Below are 24,195 nucleotides of genomic sequence, written 5' to 3'. Positions count from 1 at the left end.
GAGTTTCAGATATTTGTCTCCCCTGCAATGCGACTATGTGACAGTATCTAAATTTACTGCAATAATGCAAAGTATATTGTAATATAAGGAATAAGTATTATTAAAAACTATTACTTTGTGTAACAACAAATAATACAGGAATACATAAATTAAGCTGACTCATTGCATGCTGCAATGCAAACAGAAGAGTTTAATGGAAGAACCAGTAACTGATGTGTCTTGAGGAATTCCTTAAAATCGGAGAATATTAGCCTTAATTTTGGTCACAGGCCTATGAATTTTACATTATGATGCACAGCCCATCATTAAATGACTAAAGCCTTTAACAAAAAAATTGTATCCATAGTTACACAGAATACACACTACTTGGGAGAAGGAAAAGGATCAGTGTTTTCAATATGTAACAGGTGGTCTCATGTCTTATTGACTTCCGAGATCAAAACACTGTGGACAATAAAAATTAATATTTTCCTCATAAACTCCTCTAAAGTGCTTATCGTAGAAGTATGTGATTGCAGCCTTCAGACAAATACATTATACACTACAATATCCCAGGAAATACCCTATTCCTCTGAATATTTGTAAGGTTTTTTTGCCCTAGTGATTGCACATCCAAGTGGAGATGGCAAGAACTTTTATTTCCTAAAATGATTTATATATTTCTGCTAAAATTTTGCATGTTCAAAGTAGAATACAAATGTCAATCAATTTAACATAGCCGTAAAGTGAAGTAGTACTTTCCCTTTATACAGGGAACAATGAAGGATAAAGGCAAAACCAAAGCTGCAAGTGTGACCCTTCCTCAAAAGCAGCTTCAGCATATACCCTATCCAACCTGGACTAACAAAGCACTTTTGCCAAAAGAACTGGAAAAAAAGCAACGTAATCCTGCTCTGTTTTTTTCAAATCCAAACACCTTTCCAAAAGCTCATTAGATTCTTTCTACTTTAATTGGACTGACAGAAATTGCCTCATTCTGGTGAGCTGCAGAAGTTCCAGAGCACCTCCTATGCAGGACAGCAGCAAAGCTCTGACCAAGAACAAGATTTGCTGCCAAATGGCTGGTGATAAATAGAAGTCAGTGGAAAAAATATTTAAAGTTTTAAATTATTGAAATCTCTTGGTCAAGAGATCTGATTTTAGATGAACAGGTTAAAAGCAATTAAGAGAGAACATAAAATAATTAAATTTTCTTTTCAGCTAATGAATGACCCCATGAACAGTGGTACAGGAAGCCCCTAAATCTGTTCACTAAAAGTTCATCAAGTACTGTAATTCTATTAACACTTCTCAGAGTTCATAGAATCACAGAACTGTAAGGGTTGGACGGGACTTCTGGAAATGATGCAGTCCAAGCCCCCTGCCAAGGCAAGGTCACCTAGAGCAGGTGACACAGGAACGAGTCCAGATAGGTTTGGAATATCTCCAAAGAGGGAGATTCCACGACCTCCCTGGGCAGACTGTTCCAGTGCTCTGCCATCCTCAATAGAAAGAAGTTCTTCCTCATGTTGAGATGAAACTTCTTGTGTTTCAGTTTATGGCCTTTGCTCCTCATCCTGTCGCTGGGCACCACTGATAAGAGTCTGGCACTTTCTTGGCCAAGTATTCATTAGCATTAATGAGATCCCCCCACAGTCTTCTCTAGAATAAACAGACCCAGTTCCCAAAGTGTCTCATAAGAGAGATGCTCCAGACCCTGCATCATCTTTGTCACCCTCCACTGCACCCTCTCCAGTAGCTCCTCATCTCATTTGTGCTGAGGAGCCCAGAACCGTACTCAGCACTCCAGACGTGCCTCACCAGGGCCGAGTAGAGGGGGAAGATCTGCTCCCTTGACCTGCTGGCTACACTCTTCCCAACGTACCCCAGGATACCATTGGCCCTCCTGAATGCAAGGGCAAACTGCCAGCTGATAGTTTCCTACTGAACCTTCAGCAATTTCCTCTCATCCATAGCGACATGAATTAGGCTTATCCACACAGGTAGTCAGTTGAAACTACCAACTAGATGAGCATCCATTCAAGTGATTTTATGATGTGAGTATTTAGCAGAGACCACCAGTGCATTTCTCCACAGTTACCATAAAAAGTCAGTGTTTTTCGCACACCAAGTCTTGCTTGCAATGAACAGTAATCTACTAAATAAAAAGCCACTTGGTATGTCACCTGGTTTTCTTCCTTCTTTTTCCATTCTGCATCACTATATTGTACACAACACTTGGAAAACTGGTGGTTCTGAGCAACCTAAACAGATAAATATGATTTTTTTGGTCAAGTCTTTTTTAACTGGCCGCAATTTGTTCAGTTTTTTTTTGTTTGTTTGGGTTTTTGTTTTGTTTTTGTTTTTGTTTTCCCCAGACGAATTGATAATCTATCATCGCCAAAATGCCGGTATAGAGTGATATCTTGCTAAAATTTTCATTTTTGTGTTTCCCTATAGTCTCAGGAGATGGAGAGATGACTTAGAAAACTGAAACTTAATTAGTATCAAAAGTAGATTGTTTTCTTGCTGGAACAGCTAGAATCACAGAAAACTGAAGCATGCAGCTGAAATCTGAAAGTTCCATCATTTCTTATTTTGAACCAGTACTAAAAATCCACCTTTCCTTTGAACTGCCTCTACCTCTTAAGTTTGTATTATATCCTCATACTAAATTAAATGCATAGTCATAACACTGTCTTAAAGGTCTGTTTTGAATTCTTTTTAGACACATTCAAGCTATAGCAATTTAGCTGATGGCTGCTTGATTTCAGTGCAGCCAGTGAGAAAGCAAACTATCCAATGACCCCAAGTTCACTGAGTTTGCTGGAAAATGAAAACAAGGGTTTTGGAAGGCCAGTGCTTCAACACATAAAGAAATATATTGAATACTTCAAAAGATATAAAATTCTTAGAACTGTTGGACAGGCTTCTGTGTGAACTTTCCTGTCCAAGTGGCATTGCTAAATACCATGGCACCAATCAGAGGGCTGACATCATATTGTTGTGTAACTCATAACCATAGCAATGTCACTTCTTAAAATGCGCTATATGTGCATTCAACTGCTTAAAATCTCAGCTGTGTCAGCTGTTAAAGAAAGTACAGTTCAGGAGACTTATTTTGAAATATGAGCTCTTTGTATTTTTTTATAAAGGAAAGAGAAAATATAGAGCTTGTTAAGCCAATGCTAACACTGGAAGTTTGGATTCAGACAACAGACACAGTAAGAATATGTTCCATCACCAATCTAACTCACAATGATATAGTCTAGTAAGAGAGCGAATCGTGATCATTTTAATGGACAGCAATACACTTGGGCTTTTACATTAAAAATGGGCCAAAATGCACCAAAATGTATGCAGTCAATTAATAGATATATATACATAGCACACCTGAATTGCTGAGGAAATGGTGCAGGTATCAGCCCAAGTGAACTTAATACAGGTTTGGTCCAACAACTACAAGCAATGGAGAATAGCATGTAACAGAAATTGGCAGTGTAATCCTCCTCTCCTTTATTTCAACATTAAATGCCCTTCCAAAGAATCATTTGCCTATTCCTGCTCTCACTGAAACAACAGAAATTGCCTCATTCCTGTGAACTGTAGAAATTCCAGAGTAGCTGCTCTGCAGGGCAACAGCAAAGCCCTGACCAAGAATAGTCCATGTTGCCAAGTGGCTGGTGATAAACAGAGCTCAGTATTGCCAGGTACTAGTAAAGGGAATGACTCGTACCCTTTGCCTCTGGTGACATGTGGTGCGGAGTCGCTGGTGATATTTATTTTCTGTCCTTTTAGAATATCAGCATGTTGGAGCTATAAGCCAGAGGAACTAATGTCGGTCTGATTGTGCCTTTCTGTGAGCATAGTCAGCAGCAGGGGTGTAACGTAGCCTTTGCCCTCCTGATAATCCATCAAGGAGAACACTAGCACTGTCATTATGATGCATGAAAATACAAAATAAAAGCTCACTGTGGCCCTTAGGCTGCCCTGTATTCAGTGAGATTTGAGGCTACGCTTTCAGAAGATAAGGGATGATGTGTTACATGCAACATCATCATCTGGGGTAGACAGTATTATAGCTTCTTTGGCAAAAATAAAAAAAACCCTGAATTTCTCTGGTAACCAGACCACCATCTCGCCTTTCAACACCAGGCAATTATAAATGCTACTTAAAGTGCGCAAGACTTCTGGACACAGGTTACTTACAGAACTAAACTCACAGTCACTCGATTGACATGCTGCATAAGATGATCTTGTTGCTAGACAATTTCTCACACGTATAGAAAATTTAATTATAAATGTTGCAATTATAAAAAAGAAATTATGAGATGTTGAAATGTAGGAGTCCAGCAGTATGCAATTATGACTAGCACAGTCCCATTCTGTGCATTCCAAGAATGCAGAAATTAGACTTTCTAATATGAGAAGCCTATCTCCTATCTTCTACCTTTCAGAGAACAGACAAAGTGTTTTTCTTTAGATAGAAAATAGATAAAAAGTAAGCAGGTGGGAGGGCTAGGACTATTTCTGTCTGTGGGACTAACTGGTTTACATAACCTTGAACCAACTAATTTTATCTGTATTTGTCTTACTTTCACCATGTGTGAAAATGAGGCAATTATGTTTATTCACCTTTTAAAACTGCTTTTGAAATCCCCTGAGTCGGATAACAATTCAGGTCCAACGAAATACTGGTTTTTAGAACCTCACCGACATATAATCCAAATACTGCGAGGGTTAAAGTTTTAAGCAAAGTGTCACACTGCAGTACTGATGATAAATTATAGGTAATAGTCTATCAAACTTAGGAAGACAGTTCGGTAAATACAAAGAAAGAAAAAGAGATCTGTTTACGAAAGGGATACAAATTGGCTACTACTTTCAGTCTAGAAGTTAATATATGCCATATTACTGCAGAGAATCCCGCAAACCGTTTTTAAACAATGTTATAACAGTTTACATAAAACTTAATGGCAAGTTAAGTAGATCACCCCAGCAGGCCCTCTGCTTACTGCAGGAATATGGCACAGAGTTCATAGGTTACTTGAGACTCATTCTCCCAGCCAAACAAGTCAAACAATAACACTTTTAGGCACTGAAACCCTTTTCCTCAGTTTTCAGCAGAAGCAGATGTGGGGCTGACTGCACAATGAACAAAGAAAACACTTCGAAAAGAAAATGACAGCAAAGATATAAGCCCAGTTTGCAGTTTATCTGTAACCATCCTTGCCTTTCACCTTGATGCTAACTTTCTAATATTACCCTCCTCATCTGAAGATCAGTGCAAAGCTTCAATAACCTGAAGGAAGCTCTTTTGTTCACGTTTGCATCAGATTTCTCTTCTAAACAAATTGGTGCAGTGTTTCAATTTCATTTTACTTTAGGGTGTAAGTTCTGAGTCATCATCATTTAATTTTCTCCAAGCCTCCAGCTCGTGTTTTCTGTTTTTCTTCCTGGATGTGTCATAACAACTAAATTGTACCACCCCAGTAAAATGGTGAAGCCTAGCACACATCTGCCGGCAGCAAAATACTAAATACTGTGCTCTCACTCTAATTCCCCACATTCCACTTTTCACACTTCCTTCGCATCCTCCCAACAAAGTGGTAGAGCCTAGTAAGCAATTTCTTTTATTTTCCGCAACATTCTGCCAGTAAATCAAAAGAGCTACCTCAGAGAAGAGCACACTTGCCTTGCGTGCTCTTTTCCTAGTCCCATTTCTATCAGTATTCCCATGAGGTTAATTTTCTGAAGTCAGTGACTTCCTTGTAGTTGGGACATCTGTCAGTTCTGGGTCAATACTGTGCTGATGAGCTGTGAAGGCATCATTTTTCAGAACTGCTAAGTAATTTTGCCTTGGAAAAAAATCACTTGCGAAAAGTTGTACTCTTTCAAATTTAATAGAAACTCTGGTCAAAAGTTTCCAGTATTCTTAATGTAGAACCAATAGAAAAAAGAAAAATAGCCTTAGTCTGAGTTTTGAGATATCCATCAGGAATTTAAAGGAGTCAATACTCTAGTATATTTCTTTAAAAACATTCATTATGCAACAGAATTGCATCAAGGAGAAAAGAAGGTGAGAATTAGCAATAAGAGAAAGGTGTTACAGAAAAGGCAGAAAAACCTCATCTAGAATGAGGTGAAAACGATGCATCAGAAGAAAATATAATTTAAGACAGAGGAGCCTTTAAAAGTTGCTAACAAAGTTCTGTGTTTGGCAGCTACCTTACCTGAACTAGGACTTTGACTCCTTTGAGGGTGAATCATGTTTGAACCAGGTTTCAAGGACAGTTCTCCTCTGACAAACGCGCAGCACATGCAACCTTGTCACATTTTTCTTACCAGATCTGGGTTGGGCAGTGACTGCCCCGTGTAGTAGCCATTGCATGTCACTGGACATGTACATGAATATCGATTTTGCAGTCCTGGTTATTGCAGACTGTGAAGCATTTCTACAGAAACACCCACACCAACCCACCTGACCACAAAGCAGCCACCTTGTTTAACTTCAATATCAGTTGATTCCAAGAAAAATGTCTTTAAGAGAAACCTCACGGCAATGTACAGATGGGGAAATGTCAATATCAGACAGCAGGTTCACCTATGGCAGCAGTAACAAATTATAGCAGACATGCTAAACAGCAGGAAAGTTCCTAAACGACAACTCCTTGAAATTCTCATGAGGGGAGTATAACAAGAAAAACATCTGAACCAAAGTAATCTCCAGGGGGGTTGGAACTAGATGATCTTTAAGGTCCCTTCCAACCCAAACGATGATTCCTTTTTGCCTCTTCCCCAAATTCCACCTTCACATGGTGGAAGCACAAAAGTTATTCAGTAAAACAAGCCTACACTTCAGGGAAAAGTAGGTTACTTTTTAACAGGGGTAAAATCATATATCTTCCAATCTTACTGTCAAAAATGACTCAATAGTTTTAGTTGCACCTTTTTCTTTCCAACTCCTCTACAAGAGGAAAACAGAATGCCTCACAAACCTATAGGATATGCACAACTCATAAAACCTGAAACTCAGACACTTAAGGTTTGGTTAAGTTATAAAAACATTAAGGCAGAGATTAAAATTAGAAAATGTCAGACAATCTGAAGATTATGTGTCATTACCTGCTTCAACAATTAGTGGCAACATCACCATGCCAAACAATCAGAATTTATGTGTATGATTACCAAACTTTGTGTTCTGTTGCTCAGTTGATGATAATGGATATTTAGTTTGCTTTTGCAGAAGTATTTCATTCTCAAACACTTATATGCACTTTGTGCAATAACTCAGGATGAATTGTTCTTTAGGGACTGGGCTGCCCCCCACTGACTCTAGTTTGAGCTATAGCAGACGCCATATAGCCCATCCAGAAGAGCTAACTCTTCATCTTTCTTTTTATTCGTCCACTAAATACAACTTAATGTAATTGTGCCAGAACAATGAGACAATAATGAATGAATTGTCCATGAAGAACTCTGGAGAGTTTTCAGCAATTTCTGTAAGGAAATGAGTCAAAATGAACCTGAGCATGATGCATGATATAGTCAAATAATATCTATTTTCTTTTGATTAAAAGGAAAGAACAAGTGTTTTGTCACTGATACTTTCTCTTGATACAGTATGGTGTCTCATGTGAAAGTTTTAAATGTGAAAAAATAAATTAAAATGTCTGTTCTATTAGGAAACAAGTACTCAATAACTACTTCCAACTTCAACAAAAAAAATTAACAATATTTTGAGATTTTAAAGACTTCATTTTTAGCAATTCTACAGCATATCACTTTGAAAGACCTTGTGGATACTTGCCAGATGTGATACAGTGGTAAAGGAACTCTACAGCAGAGAGGTTATTTATCCTTAGATCACCCCACTCTTTTCCTTTCCAACCAGAGAAATGATTTCTGAATTTCCTAATGATCTTGCAAGATAAACATTGAAAATTAGTAGAGCTAGAAATTACTATATTAAAAGGAGCATTATATTCTTTAAATCTAGTGCTAAGAACATAAACCTTTTCTAAGTCCTACTTAGCGGTGCAGTGACGTCATCCTGGAGTAGGAGAAAGATAATCTTCCTAGTTGCTGCATTATTGAAGAACAGCAAGGAGTCCTGACAAACGTGCTGCATGGATGTTTAAATGCAACCATCACTGAACAGTCTTTTACATAGCATGGAACATGTTGTGCATATTAAAACCCATGTGCTGCTTTCTTTATTTCTGGCATCCTTTCTACCTACAACACAGGAACACGTTCCAAGCGTTTTTTCAGTGCTTTGTCTCTGCTCTTTGCCTTTTACTGTGCTTCTTCTTCGCTCTTTGCCTTTTTCTGTGCTTCTTCTCCGCTCTTTGCCTTCACTCACCAGCTGTCACTCCAGTGACATTTCCCAAGCATGATGCTGACAAAGAGCAGGGCAGAGCTTAAGTGCCGAAGCTGTGGAAAACAGTAGCAATGTTTTAAAATACCATACAACTCAGTGTTTTGGGAACAATTTCCAATATTGTTACTTGAATAGACACTGTTTACTACATAGCCTCTCACACTGGAGAGAATTCAGTTATTTTAGAAAATTAAAAGGTTACTGGACTATAGCACACAACTATTTTGTCAGTAAATTTCAGGTTTTTCTGCCATAATACTCCATTTAATAAGACATTAAGAAAGCCCAATCTGATTAATACTAAGAAATTTCTGTTCAGAAAATTAAGAAAACTATTACTATTGTGAAAAAGAGGACAGATAACAGAAAACAGGACAGCTATTTGAGAAGTTATTTGCTTCCTGATTTACACATCTTCTCTACCAAGTTAGTTTTCAAATTTTAGAACTGTATTTATAGGCCAAAATGATCTGAAATTCTAGTCTAAAAAAAGGTCAAGAGTAGCTATCACATGGGGGTGCCTTCTTCCAACAGTTAAGCTTTCTTCTAATTTTCTACTTTTTTCTGTTATCTGACCTACTGTAGTCCAAGATACAAATACTGACAGTAAAGAGTACTGCTACATGCAGAGTTAGCACAAGCATTTTCCCCGACCTGTAAAAACACTGGTCCCCAGTACTGAAATTAAATCAACTCCTCCACTCCAAAGGCAGAAGGACAAGGCCACATGATTTTCAATAGTCTCCAACAATCTTACCCAGTTTTAGGAAACATTCAAGGTAAAATTTCCCGTTTATCAGCTGGCTTGATTGTGACATTTATTACTCTCATGAGTACCTTTAGGCTCAACGGGGAGAAAATCTCAACTTCTCTTCATTCAGAAATAGTTCTGTAGTATTTCTGTTCTTCCCACCTTATGTGGTAAGAAGGAGAGAAAATTATCACAGGCCATTCTGACACCACTTATGAGGTGACAGTGTTACAATATGCAGAAGCAATTTCTGTGAGAAAGACACAGGAGCCTGTTATGTCCTGAAATGCAGGCAAACCTTTGCACTGCAGTGTGTTTCCCATGCTCTGACTTGTAGCTGCTTCCACACTGCTAAGCAAGTGTGAAGGAGCCCTCTAGTGTGAATAAGAAATGGACCTACAGACCATAACTTGCACGCAAATGACACAGGAGAATAATGACTACAAACAATGTCACTGCCAGTCTTCAGGCACTTCAACAGCACACACACTGCCCAGGAGATTCAACAATTACAAAGCCTCCTGGATCTCAACACTGAAGTCAAACAAACAAACATACGTGTCATATTGCAATTTCAGGGCTAATGTATGACTGACCATAAAGACCATCTTAATTGAAAAAAAAATCTCAAAAACTTGAGAGTAATGTAGAAATAAACTTTGACCCTTGTCAGATAAATATTTTGTTTAAATATTTCAATAGACCGTGACTTTAAGAACAGTTGATATGAGCCATTTAAAGGACAGAAAGCCTTTTCTTAAACCTTATGTACTAGGATAAAATTTATCAGTTATCACAGAATCATTCAGATCTTCCAGAGACATAGCCAGTTTGCACTATAATAGAACCATATCCAGGAGATTCCAGCGGTCAGATCTATTTGCAAGTGGTAGTATGGCAAAAGATCACAGCCATGCAAGTAGAGAGAGAAAGACACAAAGAGAGAAAGATATTCAGTCCCACACAGGTCCATAATATGCAGCTATTTCTGCATAAAAACCTTTTGGTTTATGCTTTGTATCACTAAGGTTAGAAAAAAGAAAACCATCAAGGACGTTGTTTATTTTATTGTCACCAATTCTAAATGAGACGTACATTAAATATATCTGGTTTAAAGCAACACTGTTCTGAAGTTGCATAGAGAAAACCATATGTAATAATTTATTTTTTGTGGGTTTTGACTTTAGAGTGATCACAGTTGATTGCATAGCAATCATTGCATAGTTTTATGATGCTGAATGGAAAGTCAAAACAACTATGAAGTTTAAATTGATAGCAATGTATTTAATGCCCTGCTGTCTAACTGCTAGAGGGATAAACAAAGAACACCTAGAATGCTGGAATGAGTTTAGGAAATTCACTAGAAAAGTTATGAAGTGGTATCAGAAAAAGTCAAGAAGGAACATACGAGAGACATAAGCAACTAACAGATGATGAGAAATTGCAAACAATTAAGCCAAATCACAAGAGATTCAGTTTAGGTAATCATTTAGAAAAAAAGAAGGGAAAACTCAGACCCATTTTAGACAAGAAGAATTGTGAAAGTGACTTCATTGTACTTCCATTTAGGATTTTATCCTGGATGCAGACATGAAACTTTTCTAAATTTCACAAATGGGAAAAAAAAGTGGACAGGCACTCTCACTAAACTTGCTGTACTTCTCACTTCTGGAGAGGCTGCACAGCCTTCTTGGGTTATTTTTGCACCTCCTTTTCTGGCAAGCAATGAGGAGTTAAGAGGAATTTAAAAGAAAAAAAAACAAGGGAAAAAATTAATCCAACTTTCCCAAACCACAAAAAATTCAATTTAATTAGGGATACATTTTGCCCAAAGTTTCAGTGAGAGCATTGGTCATATTTTATCCAAAAAATCACTCTTGATGGAAAGAACTCTAAAAGGTTTTGCTACAGAAGACCTAAAAGAAAGAAACATTGAACTGCTGGCATCTATAGCCTCACTAAAACTGTATAAATACTAATAGTGCAGGAGGTTGCAAGTATTTTTTTTTTTCATTTTTTCAATGACATTTGAATGGATAATGAAAAAGCTGATTTGGATATATTATTAAATGAAAATCTCTTCAACTACATATCTAAAATATCTGAAAAATTATTTAACCTCACCTGGACATTCTCCAACTCCTTTAGTCGTACTAAATCAGATAGAAGAAGCAAAGATGAAAAATTACAAGGATTTTGGTGTTTAGGCGACTTTCTTGTGTGGAAACTTTGTTTTCTATGCTATTTGATTTAGTTTATGTACTGAATCAAATAGTACTAGATATAACTGTAGGATTAACTACAATTAACTACTTAAGGCTAGTTATTTGAAAATATTTATGATCTTATTAAGTCAAATTCTGGGTTCCAACAGGATATGCCTGAACATAATTTTCCTTTCTGCATCTTAACTTTTAATTGGAATACTAGGTTCTTAATCTGAAATACAGCTAAGTAACTTGTAACCACAGAACTAAATATCTAAAGACTCACACCGAAGATATTCATACCGATGCCTATGTCCAAGACAAAACCAAGAATCTCTGCTTTCAGATGATCAAAAGATTTCTTCAAAGTCCTCCAAGTTCTGAGATTTATTAGCGTGTAAAGGAATAAAAAGTGAGTGATAGGTGTTAAAGATCTGAGAATTAAAAAGGGCTGTGATTTTTAATAACCAACATGGCAATAAAAAGAGATCCTTTAGAAACGCATTTTATTGGAACGACTTGGTACTACTTTCTCATTTGGTCTGATACCATGTAAGCCCTCCACTGGCTAATGATGCCTAAGACAAGTATTTTTTCCACAATTTTTTTTTTTTTTTAAAATAATCACCATAGATCCTGAGCAGGGCAAGGCTCAAACTGATGAAATGGATGACAGGATGTGAAAAACATTCACCCAGCACAGGGAAGAATGATTTTGCAAAGTGCATCTAACAGGATTTTTAGAGTCACAATTAAGCTTGCACCCATGGAAAAAAATTAAAACTCTACAGAATTTTAAGAATATTTATTCATCCTTCTGTTTTTCTGCTGAATTGGATTCACTTGCTTGAATAATTGTGGATGCTGTGGCTCAAAAAAAGTCAGTGAGTACCTAAAATTTGAAGGCCAGATCAACATTGCCACAGCCCTTTCAAAGTTTATAGTATTCCCACATGACCCAGAGAAGCCTAATGAAGCAAAAGGACAGCAGGATTGAAAAATAAGAGAAGCCATTCAAAAACATCTTTAAGTGATGCAAAAGTTTCAATCATTAATCAAACTTAAACAAGTTGAAAAGGAAATAATAAAAGAAAGGAATAATTCTGGTTACTTAGAAAAACTTCTCCTTTAATGGAAATTAACCTTTAAAACCTTTGAACTTCCCTGAAAAGGCCACTGAAATTTAGCAAGTGAGAACTTAAAAAAAAATTTACTCAAATTACATTCTGTTTCAAAAACCGTGACCGCAGAGGGCATTGTCAGCCCCATAAAAGAAGGATTGCATCCTCTTTGTTTCATAAAACAGCTTCACTGCTTACAAGCACTTCCATTTTCAAGGATTCTACAGAAACTGTAGTTTGGTATTTAAGGTGTTATATTGGAACTAATTTCTCCCTGCACAATACCAGTGTTCCCTTATAATCTCCCTGAATGTCTTCACCAATAATAAGGTGAGCTGGAAGGACAAGGAGAGCAACCATAGTTTCATCTGTTATTCATCACTGACTTCTTTTTCTTTATGTTCCTTTAACTAGAATTGATTCTCCTAGCTCCTACTTGCAAAACTGAATCACTAAAGGATGGAGCTACAACTGGTAGAAAACCAGTGTGAGTGAAAGGTGAATCAAAAGTAACAATATTTTAGCTAGTTTTAGTTCTGGTTTTGTTTCCAGCCACAACGCACTGTCCCTTTCTCATCCCAGTGATCTCATCCTCACTCCCTAATGACTTTGTACTCCTCTGGAAAGTTTCACTTTTCTTTTATCTCCTTTGACAAATTTAACAAGAGCATCATGACCTCAAATGAATGTTTCATTTCAAGATTATATTTTTACATGTCCTACTGACTCAAAAATACAGTTAAAAAAAGACAGGTATATAGCTAAAGCCTGGTGCTTCTGTTCATGTAGGTTCAGATCCCAACACTAACACAGATCCCTTCTCCTGTGCTAATAATTGATAGTTAGAATCCATAAATATTACTCAAACTAAGTTCTTATCTTTCTCTGCAAAGAGCTCTTGTAATTTAGGATACAGTACTGTTTCGCATCAGAAAAGATAAAAGAGTCTGTCTCCTAATCTTTCTGTCTTAATTTCCCTTCTGAATGTAGTGGTTAATTTGTACTTTCTAATCAGGAACCTTGCAGGTCAATCTTCACAAGTAAAAGCATCCCAATATGGCAAAAGTAGCAGACAACAAAAAATAATTTTTCTGGGAAATGATTCACATCTAAAGTGTTGGCTGTAAGGAAAGCTACATGCTGGACTTTCACCAAAAGCATAAAGTCATCTGACCGTGCTTAAAGTAACTTTTGGACTAATGTCATTGTACAGAAAGGTTCAATAACTGAAAGTCTAAAGAAGATTCAGCACTTCATAGGTACAAAACTGAATCTTGTTTATTCTTTAGGCTCTGCTTCTGCATCATTGTACAAGGCTGGATGCTTTTCACTGGCAAAGCCCTTGGCAATGATATGAGATCTTACTAGACAGAGTTTAGAGCAAACCCACTAAAGTTAATGGTGTCAATGAGGAGTGAGTCAGACCCTTACCGGCCTTACCTTCTTTCCCCCTCCTACTTTCTCTTCTATTGCCACACCTACAGAACCATCAAGGTAGGAAAAGAACTACAAGATTGTTACTAGATGGATATGAAAAGATTACACTTACAGTTAAGGTTGTGAGACGAGAAAAGAAGGTTGTTTATTTTTGTTTGGGGTTTAAATAGGATTTGGACTTTGACTAGCGACTGGGAGATGAGGTTGACACTTTTGTGACCCCACTGGTCAAATTAGAAGTTTATTAATTTGTTTTCTTCCTTGGAAATGAATGTATTATTTACTAAACATCAGTCTTTGTTTATGTTACAAGCGTGAGAACTCCAGTGTAGAAATGTAAAAACATCAGAAGGCTGAAAAATCAGGGCGACACAAGACCATTGAGTCCAGCGTTTGATTGAACACCACCTTGCCCACTAAACCATATCACAAAGTGCTGACAGGTTTTTTTGAGCACTTCCAGGGGTGGTGACTCAACCACTCCCCTGATCAGCCTGTTACAACACTTGACCACCCTTTTAGCGAAGAAATTTTTCCTGATATCCCACCTGAACCTCCCTTGGCACTACTTGAGACCATTTCCCCTTTTCCTATCACTTTTTACTTGGAAGAAGTAAAAATCAACCAACCCTCATCTCAAAACAGCCTCATTTCAGGTGGTTGTAGAGAGTCATAAGGTCTCCCCTGAGCCTCGTTTTCTCCAGGCTAAACATTCCCAGCTCCCTCAGCTACTCCTCATCAGACTTGTGCTCCAGACCCTTCACCAACTCCTTCTCTGGACACCACCTCAATGTCTTCCTTGTTGTGAGGGGCCCCAAACTGAACACAGCACTCAAAGTGTGACCTCACCAGAACCAAGAACAGAGGGACCATCACTGCCCTGGTCCTGCTGGCCACACTGCTGCTGATACAAGCCAGGATGCCATTGGCCCTCTTGGCCACCTGGGCCCACTGCTGGCTCATGTTCAGCTGCTGTCAACCAGTACTTGTTTCTAATAAGGGAATGAAAATTGTCTACCTCTCTGGTATGTGACATTGGCCTGCGCTCACCTACTTATCCTCCTATAACAACTATTCCGTAAAAATAAAAATTGTAATGTGTGTCAATACATGCACTCCTGGAGAATGGCAAATGTATTAGATGGGACTTGGAACAGCCATTCCCACCATCTACCTCTAATCAGATGATGATACCAAAATGCAAGAGCAAGAGTGCCATGTTTGTCATTTGCTATTAGCTTTCATTTCTCAGCATACAGCTGAAATTTCTGATTACAAAGTACAAAGCAATGTACTGCTTGTTATGTGGTCAGTGGCATTAACCACATATCTGTCATTCTGCTTCACACTATCCATCAGTATCCTCTTCTTCTTACGTCCTTCAAGGAATCTCATCACGTCCATTCCTTGCAATCTCTTTAGATGTCTCTAAGACAATATTTATTTATTGAACTGTAAGGTTGGAAGAAAAAGCAAGTGTTCAACACCAGCATGTTGAAAAGCCTACTAAGGACAACAGATAATTTTTCATTGATTTTAGTAGACCTTGGATCAGGTTATATATAAGTAACTTCTGGAATCTGATTCATCAAGACATAATCCTGGCTGCACTAAAATATTTACCAGTGACTTCAGCAATGCTACAATTTCACCCAGTTACAGGATTTCATTGTTATTAGTTTGGTAATCGAAATAAAATGCAGTTTTACTTTGGCTTGAGATAAGAAGGAAATGAAAAGTTCTATCATGACTGTGCCTACCTCCATCACACACAAGGGTAAGCAGCAATTATTTCCTGTGAGAGCATGTATAAGAAGGGGAGAGGATATATTTTCATTAAGGATGGATATCTGTATTATCATTGCCCTACTCAATGGGCTTTAAGGGGCAATATTCAGATGTAACAATGACCTACTGGCTTCTAATTATCTTGTCCTAAACCCTGATCAACCTGGCTATTCTTACAAGAGTGAATTTCTCTTCAGCAAAGCATTTCCCTTGCCAAAGTATATATTTTTTGGCAGCATCTGGCACTTTCCAGACCTGGAATCTGATGTAGGCTTGCAAATTGTGCTAGGTCGGCAAGGTTTTCACCCTCCAGAGCACTGAACTGGTGTGAAAATAAGAAAATTGTTTCCCATTCTTTTTCCATTTTTTTTTCCTCAAAAATATCTAAACACTGAAATTCTCGCTTCATATCCCAGCACAACACTCAAAACTATAGCGCTTTCTCTTCACACATTGCAAATAGCTTGGGAATTACTGTGTGAAGCATAATGGCTCTATCACATGCTTAATATACTTGGTGGCCTCCAAAACAGTTATTCCATAGCAAGGGCAGAGTACTGCAGTCCTGTATGTGAGAGGAAAATGTTACAAGTGCTGTACTTTGGAAACAAGTTTATGGGAAGAGAAGAATTCCTTCCCAATTCTACGATGAAGGAAAAAAATGTTTCTGAAAGGATATTTCTCGAAGAAAAAAAAAAATTCAACTATGTGACAGACTAAATGAACAGTCATACAAATTACAAATCAAGATCATCTGGAATAAAGCTACACTTATCTCACTGATCTTAAAGAAGTGAAATAGTTATTTTACTCTACATTTGAAATATCAAAGAGCTATCTTCTTTTCAAAAGATGAAGTTTATAAATCTCACTTATTCAGGCAAGACACTATGTGAAGTCTTGAGAGATTTCTCTTATAGATCAATACTAACAGTGTGTCCATGTTTTCACAGTCTTACTTGCTCAGGATTTCAGAGCCAAGGGCAAACATCCTCTTGCTTTGGACTCAGTAGTTAATACAATCTAGTATTCCACAAAGCAGTAACTGTAGTGCAGTATCTCAATATTAACAAATGCAGATGCCTTCAGAAAGATTTTACTTGTGCATACTGATAAAGCTTATCCTTCATTCTCATGCATATTAAATTAGATTTCAGAGCTAGGGCATCCATTCATTGAGCATTTATAAATGCTAATATATGCTCATTTGATGAATACAAACAAAAATCAGTCTAAGCATAATAATTTTTTTGCATTGACAAAACATTGAAGGAAAATGGAAACTAAATATTAAATATTGTCACTTCAAAATGCATGCAACTTATTTACATGAAAATCAAATTGCCTACTTTGCACATTTAAACCTTGAGGTATTTCTGGTAAGGAACTTAACAACAATCTCCTAGACTTGTTATTTGCTTGTTTGTTTATTTGCTTGCTTGTTTAACACTTCATAGGAGTATCAAAACCCAGGCATTTCCTGCTGATGGAACATTGACTCATAATTTTTCAAATACAGATGAGAAATTCCAGAGCACCCTCACAAAGTATTATCAATATAACACTAATCCATTTCTTTGATTACAAGGAGATGAAAAGTGATATCAACAGTCTTTTATTTTGCATATGCAGACATTTATAATGCAAAAACAGACAGCACTAGAGTAACATACAGAATGTAGTTGAGGTACATAATTAAACAGCACACTGTCTGGCATGTCCTTTAGAACAATTTGTCATTATATTTAATTGTTAAACTGGAAATGAAAGGGAACAGCTTTGTACTCCACCAGAGACATATATTCTGTAATCTAGGACAAATAGTTTTTAATTTAATTCATTTTCCTTGAGTTCAGTTTCCTAGGAGCAGCTGTGCTTATATGCTAAGACTAGATCAACTAGTTTTATCTGTACTTGATGAAAGAACACGGTTTCCTTCAGAGGGCAAGAATAAATTTAAGCAAAGCATTCAACCAGGAATAATTCACCCTCCATATACACCTGTCTGTTGACTTCACTGTCTTAAACTAGATCCCTAATTTTCAGAGACCAAGATGAATCTCAAACTCAGCATCCCTAGCCTTCTGTGCCACCATAAGGCACACAGGACATGCAACTCAAAACCTCTCCAACCACTAACTCCCAGCCTGGATTTAGCACACAGGATGTGCTTGTTCAATTACTGTCCTGAAATATAGCACCACAAACTCTCAGCCTGTTGTGCAGGCTACAGGAAAATCCTGTCTGACTGACCTGCTGCTTTACAGGATGTTCCCATACATCCTGATACTGCGAGCTGTTGTCAATGCTTCCAAACTGTACCTTACCCCGATGTTTTGATGGAAACATTTTGAGTTTCTCGCTACAAGACGACAGCACTCTAATAGGTCAATGGCCTTTCACCATACTTTAAAAGTTGCAGTTGTAGCTGAAAATTTGACTCTAATACTAGATTAGGATGAAGTCCACTGTTTTTCAGATTTATGATATATTTCTAAATTAGAGTCTACAGGACACTATTGAGTTCTACTTCTTGGCTAAAAAAGACACAACAGCAAATACAAAAAGTCACATTAAGGTCCCAGGACACATAACCCCAGTTCTTTCCTAGAGTCCTAGAGCAGATGAGCTTTGCATTTATCCTGGGCTATTTCTCATGTAATTTCTAATTTTAATACTACTACAGTAGGTTATGATTCTACACAGAATGCCTAGATAACTTGACAGCTGCAACTCCTGCAATCCACCTACACCAGTTCTTCTCACACTGAAACCACTGGTAGAGCAGAACCAGCGGCAGTAACAGTGGGATATTTTGGAGGCATGAGGAAGAACAGAAAGAAACCAAGTATAAACAAGTCCTGCTGAATTACTCCACTGACTTTGCATCATTTAAGGGGAAGAGCTGTTAGTGCAGAAGCCATCTGTTTAACTCCTGAAATCCTATACATTGGCCTGCTTCCAGGGGACATCACTGTGACTAGACTTTATACCTGCTTGTCGCACACTGAAAGAAACATCCGCAGATTTGATAGATTAATTAAGTGCCAAATATTCTATTAAGTAAACTCTGACCTACATGATATGAAATTCTGTTGAGCTAGCAACTGACAAAAAAGGAAAGAAACCTCCAAGGAATTCAGTGTACATCACCAAAAAGGAATTCCTTGACTGTTGTATGTCCACAGGCAGCACTTTGAAGGTTGAGTAAATATGAGAAACTTTTGATAACAGCTGGAAGGCAGCACTCAAATTATGTCAGAAAGATGAGAAAGAACTTTATGGGTTTCCAGTACAGGGACACAGAAGGTGCAGTCCACACTGAAGGCAACAGTATTAAAAAAAAAGAAGAAGAAGAAGGAGAAATTATATTAAAAATGCAGAACTACCAGCCATTAATTTGCCAATATGGATTTTTGTCTAGAAAGTAACTGAAGTGCTTAATTACATCAGTCCCTACGTAGGAGAGCACTCAGGCATGCGCTCACTGTTTAATGTGTGATTTAATCCAACACACCACATAGGAGCTTGAACATTTGCCTAGATCTAAGTGCATACTTTGGTAACTTGATGAACTGGGACCATCTGATCCTGCAGTCCTGCCAGAACAGATGGGCCAAACAGTGATAACATCTGTAGAAGTGGTGATATCCCCTTGTAATTCTTTATCTCATCTTCTCTGTGATAGCATTTTTGTATACTGCAGCACTTAAGAGGTCAGCAGCAATTTAAAATCTATTGCTTTAAAATTACTTCAGTCATCAGATACTTCTCAATTGTGACTGTGGATCATGATTACTGAAAAGAAATATTTTTTTCTGTTAATTTGCTCTCTCTGTTGTACAGCACTTTAGGCAATATTACTTTCTACATCACACAAATTTTAAGTATACTTGATTGCTTAGGTCTTTTTGAAAGCCTTGGGAAAACATTTCTTGAAAGAAAAAATTCTGACTTGTCAATACTAATGTTATCTTTATATAAAGGATGAGCATTTATTATGCCATGTGATATATAATGCACAAATATTTAAGCCTACAAATAAGTTAATGTCATGTTTCATAGCTGACACCATCACTGATATGATAGATTCCATTCCCATCTTGTTACATGTACCATGAAGGCTTTTTAAAGAGTTATTAGGCATTATATATTCCTTCATAAAACTATTATTCTCTAAGAAAGAAAAATAACACATAGATATCTTTGGTTTGGCTACACTAAATATGATTTTGAAGTACTCTGAGATTTTCACCAGAAAGATTCTAGGACTCAGGATTTGTATTAATTATTTATGCATATTTATGACAGTGTGGAAAAATGCTGCTTCTGAATACTAAGTAAAACAGACAGCAGACATAGGTTAGTAAAGGTATTTTATCAACTTTATAAATGATTAAATTCGGATGCTGAAGCATAAAATAAGCAGAAGCTTTTAAAGTATACTTGCTTACGAAAAATTGACAGACTGATAAAAGAAAATGAAGGTTAACTAATCAGTTCTTGTACCTACAGTTCAGCTGGATCTTTTATGAAGAGTCACACCTGCATATCCAGGAACAGAATTTGCCCTTCCATGCTTTAAACAGGAGCAAGACAAAATGTGGCACAGGCATGGGTATACTGCAAAGTAATGACACTCCACACTTTATCAGGAGTGCTAAATTTTAAAAGTATTAGGCTAAAACAACCAGATTAACATATTTCAGGAAAAATCTCCAAAGAAAAGCTTGCATTTCATGCAACTCAATGAGGGAAAATAGTCTGGGGAAAAAAACCAAACCAAACTCCACATCTTAGTATTTGTAATACTTTTCAGTGATACACATAAAAAAACCCACACACACATACAAACAGACAAACCAAAATATTACTGTAATCTACTGCTGGCTTGCTGTACTGCTTAGTCTTATGAAACAAATAATTTACCAGGCAATATAGAGACCCCAAGTGGATTGCAATATCCTAAGTAAGCATTTTTTCTTTTTGTTTAATTTATAGTCCCGGGGGAGGGGGGGAGGGAGGGTTATTAAAAAACCTGTTTTCTGAGTTACAAACCTCATAGGGATAGTTAGTTCTTAACTGGCTGAATTGCTTGCTAAATACTGTACCACTAGGGGTCTTTTCATTTACTGATGTTCTAAGCCCTCAAGGGTTCTTCATCGGTGGATACATGTTTTAATCACAGGGAACGGTAAAACATAGTGCTGTCTTTTCAAGTTGACAACTGCAGGACAAACACATGGATATCAACCTACACTTGATGTAAAAGCATTGGGGCAATAATTTCTCAAAGAGAAATTGAATATTAATCTTTTTTGATATCCTTAACCTTTATTTAACTTGATTAATTCTTAAAATGTAAACTCCTGCCAAACTATGAATAACAGATTTTTTGTTTCAGTGATATAACTGAGAAGGAAAAAAGAAAAAAAAAGGCAAGAAAAGAAATTGGTAGAGCTGACTGAATTGAGTTACTTCACTTTTTGGCTCTTTGCATATTTGTCTTTTTTTCCATATTTTTCAGTTCTTAACCAATGTGGATCATTCTGTAAATGGAAATATTTAATGCTGAAAATGTCAAAACAAAACATTTAATCTTTTCAGAATTTTATTGTCTAAAATAAAATTCTACCAGAATTTTAAAATAGATTTAGTAAGTAAGCAACTACTTACTTTTTGTGAATTTATTGTTCCGTCATTTCTCGTTAGTCATAACAGGGCAACTGCACATCTGACTTAGTTGTCTACAAACAATCCCAGGAAATAATGGGCCTTTAATCTCTGTGAAGGACAGCAGAGAATTCAGCAGTTACTAAGGAAGTCATAAACTACAGGGGGAAAAATACAAAAATATAAGTGTGTAAGAGTTGTGTGAATGAAAATATTGGCCTTTACTGGAGCTGAGTGAAAACTGCAAAATATTTGCCAATTGAGTATTTTCCATAGATGCCTGGTGCAAATGCAAAGCACAGGAAAGCCATGCTATATCAGTCCCATTTCTTATCTTGTGCAGATCTATGGAATATAGAAATCTTCCACTTTTATCTGTTCCTTCTACCTTCCTATTTCATCAGTTGCTTTGTTACTTTGATTCCTGTTTCCCACTTTTGAGGTTCCAGATCTTACAGCCTGTGCAGTGGTACACAGTATCTATTTTCCCTTTTGGAACACACTCTGACTTCACACAGTACCTCTGTGTATCCTTTTTTATTAGGAAATATTTGTCTACAATACAGTCATGATCAATGGTTTATATGCACTAGCTACCTCAGTTGGATCAACAATCAGTTTTTGTACAAAAGCTAAAAGGCAAATTTCCTTTGTAAGGTGCCTAAATGTCAGATTTCAGCTTCCTCATTCTCCATTTTTCAGGCTAATGCAGCTCAAGAAAATATTTTAATAATACTTTTCTAAGAAGTCATGAATTTGTTCAAATGCTTAAATAGCAACCACACAGAGACAGAGACCAAAGCTGTCCATTTCCAGGAATATCTGGAAAGGAATATTCAAAGGTATATCTGAGAACAGGGTCATAGAATAGATACACACAGGCAGCCTCTTCAATGGTCATTGGTGATTCAGTTAACATAATACGTCTTAATAATACGACTGCTACTGAGATCTTTGCATTTCCTTTCTAACATAAAATCTTTCCCTTTGTGTTTTGAATAGGTAAGCCCACAGGGTATGGATCCAGCAGTAGACGCTTACACCACAAGGGAATAGTGGATGAATGCTGCTTCCAGAGTTGCGACCTGAGGAGGCTGGAGATGTATTGTGCTCCAATAAAACCGCCTAAATCCGCACGGTCCGTACGCGCCCAGCGCCACACTGACATGCCAAAAGCACAAAAGGTAGGCCAGGCTGGGAAAAGTTCACGACGACCAACAAACCAACCAAACCAGATCAACAAAAAAAGAACCAACCAAACAAACCTGACATATTTTAGGGAAGGGAAATTCTATCAAGGCTGGTAACACAGAAAACAATTGATGTGTTCTGCCTATTAGATTTAGCGGAACTTTGGAAAATAGTTGCCAAGGTAGGAAATAAGTGGGAAGTGGGGTGTTCCATCTCTTCTCTTAGAACACTGAATAAAATATGGAATTGCTTAACTAGTAGTTGTGAGGTCTTGTCCTGCCATAGGGTAGTAAGTGATAAGTACCCACATCATCCAATGATAAATACCATCTAAGATTTCTTTCAAAAGAGAAACTAAACACTGAATGTTTAACAAGTCATCTATCCAGAATCCCTTTACTCATCCTCCCCTTTAAGGCAGAGATAGAGTGAGTGCTTAAGAAGGAAATCAGACATTCTGGTATTCTTTTAATATTTAAATGAACAAATTATTTTTCTTCATTTTTTTGCCCTTTTTTAGTCAGAACTAAATTAAATGGATAGTTACTGCAATCATTGCATACTTCATTTTAACTATTTAAAGTTCAATATTTATTTCTCCAAGCCACTTCCAATACTGATTGATAATATTTATATAGTTGCGGAGTTCTGAGTGTCCAGATTTTTGTTCCTCTTATACCAGATATACTGTACATAAATGTATCAACAGAGCCTATAGTTCAGAAAACCTGTCTTAGACTAGGCTACAATTAATCTCATGTTCAACTGTCTCTGCCATTTGAGGTCTGGACATCTGTTTTACATATTATCTGTCTTCTGCTGTAAGTCTCTTGTGATTTATTTTATTGCTGTTGACCCTGTCTGTCCTACACACATGTTGGCACCACTCCTGCAGTTATCTGAAAACTTTTGCTTACAAGACCTGGAACCTAAGATTTCATAGGAAGTCAGGAAACCAGTGCTGTATATTAAACTCCTTAATATCAACTTTATGAAAAGAACTATTGTAATCATTCCAGCATCCATTCTTTTACATAAGTCAATCCATAGAATGGAATCCTTTCCCCCTTCTTCCTCAAGAGTTTTCCAAAAATCAGTGTCTGTATGATCCTTCCAGGGAAGTACCACCTTGAGACCTCAAAGGGCACACAGGGCAGCAAGTGAAGACTTCTTCAGGTGGAGCTCAACTGCAGACAAGAAACCCCTGCTTTGGGTTCTTTCCTATCTGGGAACACAAACTTAAGGCTTGCTGGAAAAGAAGAAAACAGGCTTGGCCAGGAATTCGTGCTCTCCTTCCCATGCTTGTTGCTAAGGCAATGGATAAAACACTGGAGTAAAGGAGACAAGATACCTGCCAGCTCTTTGATGGATCTCCACACCACTTTCCTTGGAGGACTAAGGAATGATGTCATCTTTAGGCAGCTGTCCTCTTCCCAGTTCAAAACACAGGCAGGAGAGCACTGTTTTTTGCAGACTGAAAGACCTTGTGTCTTTCTGCAGCATCAGGGGAGGTAGCACTCAGGAGGGGTGCTGGAAGAAGGAAAAAAAATAGAAGAAGTAATTGAGAGAGCATAGCTGCTGAAAAAATCATCCCAGAAATTAAAAAGGGAAAAAAGTCAAGAAGTGAAAAGGACAGTAAAAGGACAATGAGGAGCACAAAAAAAA

At 37.3% G+C, this 24,195-nt stretch overlaps 1 protein-coding gene and 1 long non-coding RNA gene across 3 annotated transcripts in view; one reads left to right on the top strand and one right to left on the bottom strand.

Annotated features, from left to right (window-relative positions):
* The window catches only part of IGF1 (insulin like growth factor 1), a 47,743-nt gene that overhangs the window by 17,472 nt on the left and 6,076 nt on the right, over positions 1–24,195 (top strand). For both annotated transcript variants that reach the window (XM_066183927.1, XM_066183928.1), the window contains one exon: positions 22,342–22,523. In XM_066183927.1, coding sequence (XP_066040024.1) covers positions 22,342–22,523 — 182 coding nt within the window. The remainder of the gene's footprint in view (positions 1–22,341; positions 22,524–24,195) is intronic.
* LOC136289791 (uncharacterized) lies at positions 9,214–24,028 on the bottom strand. Its single transcript, XR_010720874.1, has 3 exons — positions 23,882–24,028; positions 21,343–21,450; positions 9,214–9,275 (listed from the first exon to the last, which is right to left on the bottom strand). It is a non-coding gene; the product is annotated as an uncharacterized lncRNA (long non-coding RNA).

Source organism: Chamaea fasciata, unplaced genomic scaffold, assembly GCF_029207755.1.
Source record: "Chamaea fasciata isolate MVZ Bird 193981 ecotype frontalis unplaced genomic scaffold, bChaFas1.0.hap1 SCAF_5, whole genome shotgun sequence".
Lineage (NCBI taxonomy): Eukaryota > Metazoa > Chordata > Aves > Passeriformes > Sylviidae > Chamaea > Chamaea fasciata.
This window is presented reverse-complemented; position numbering and strand designations above follow the sequence as displayed.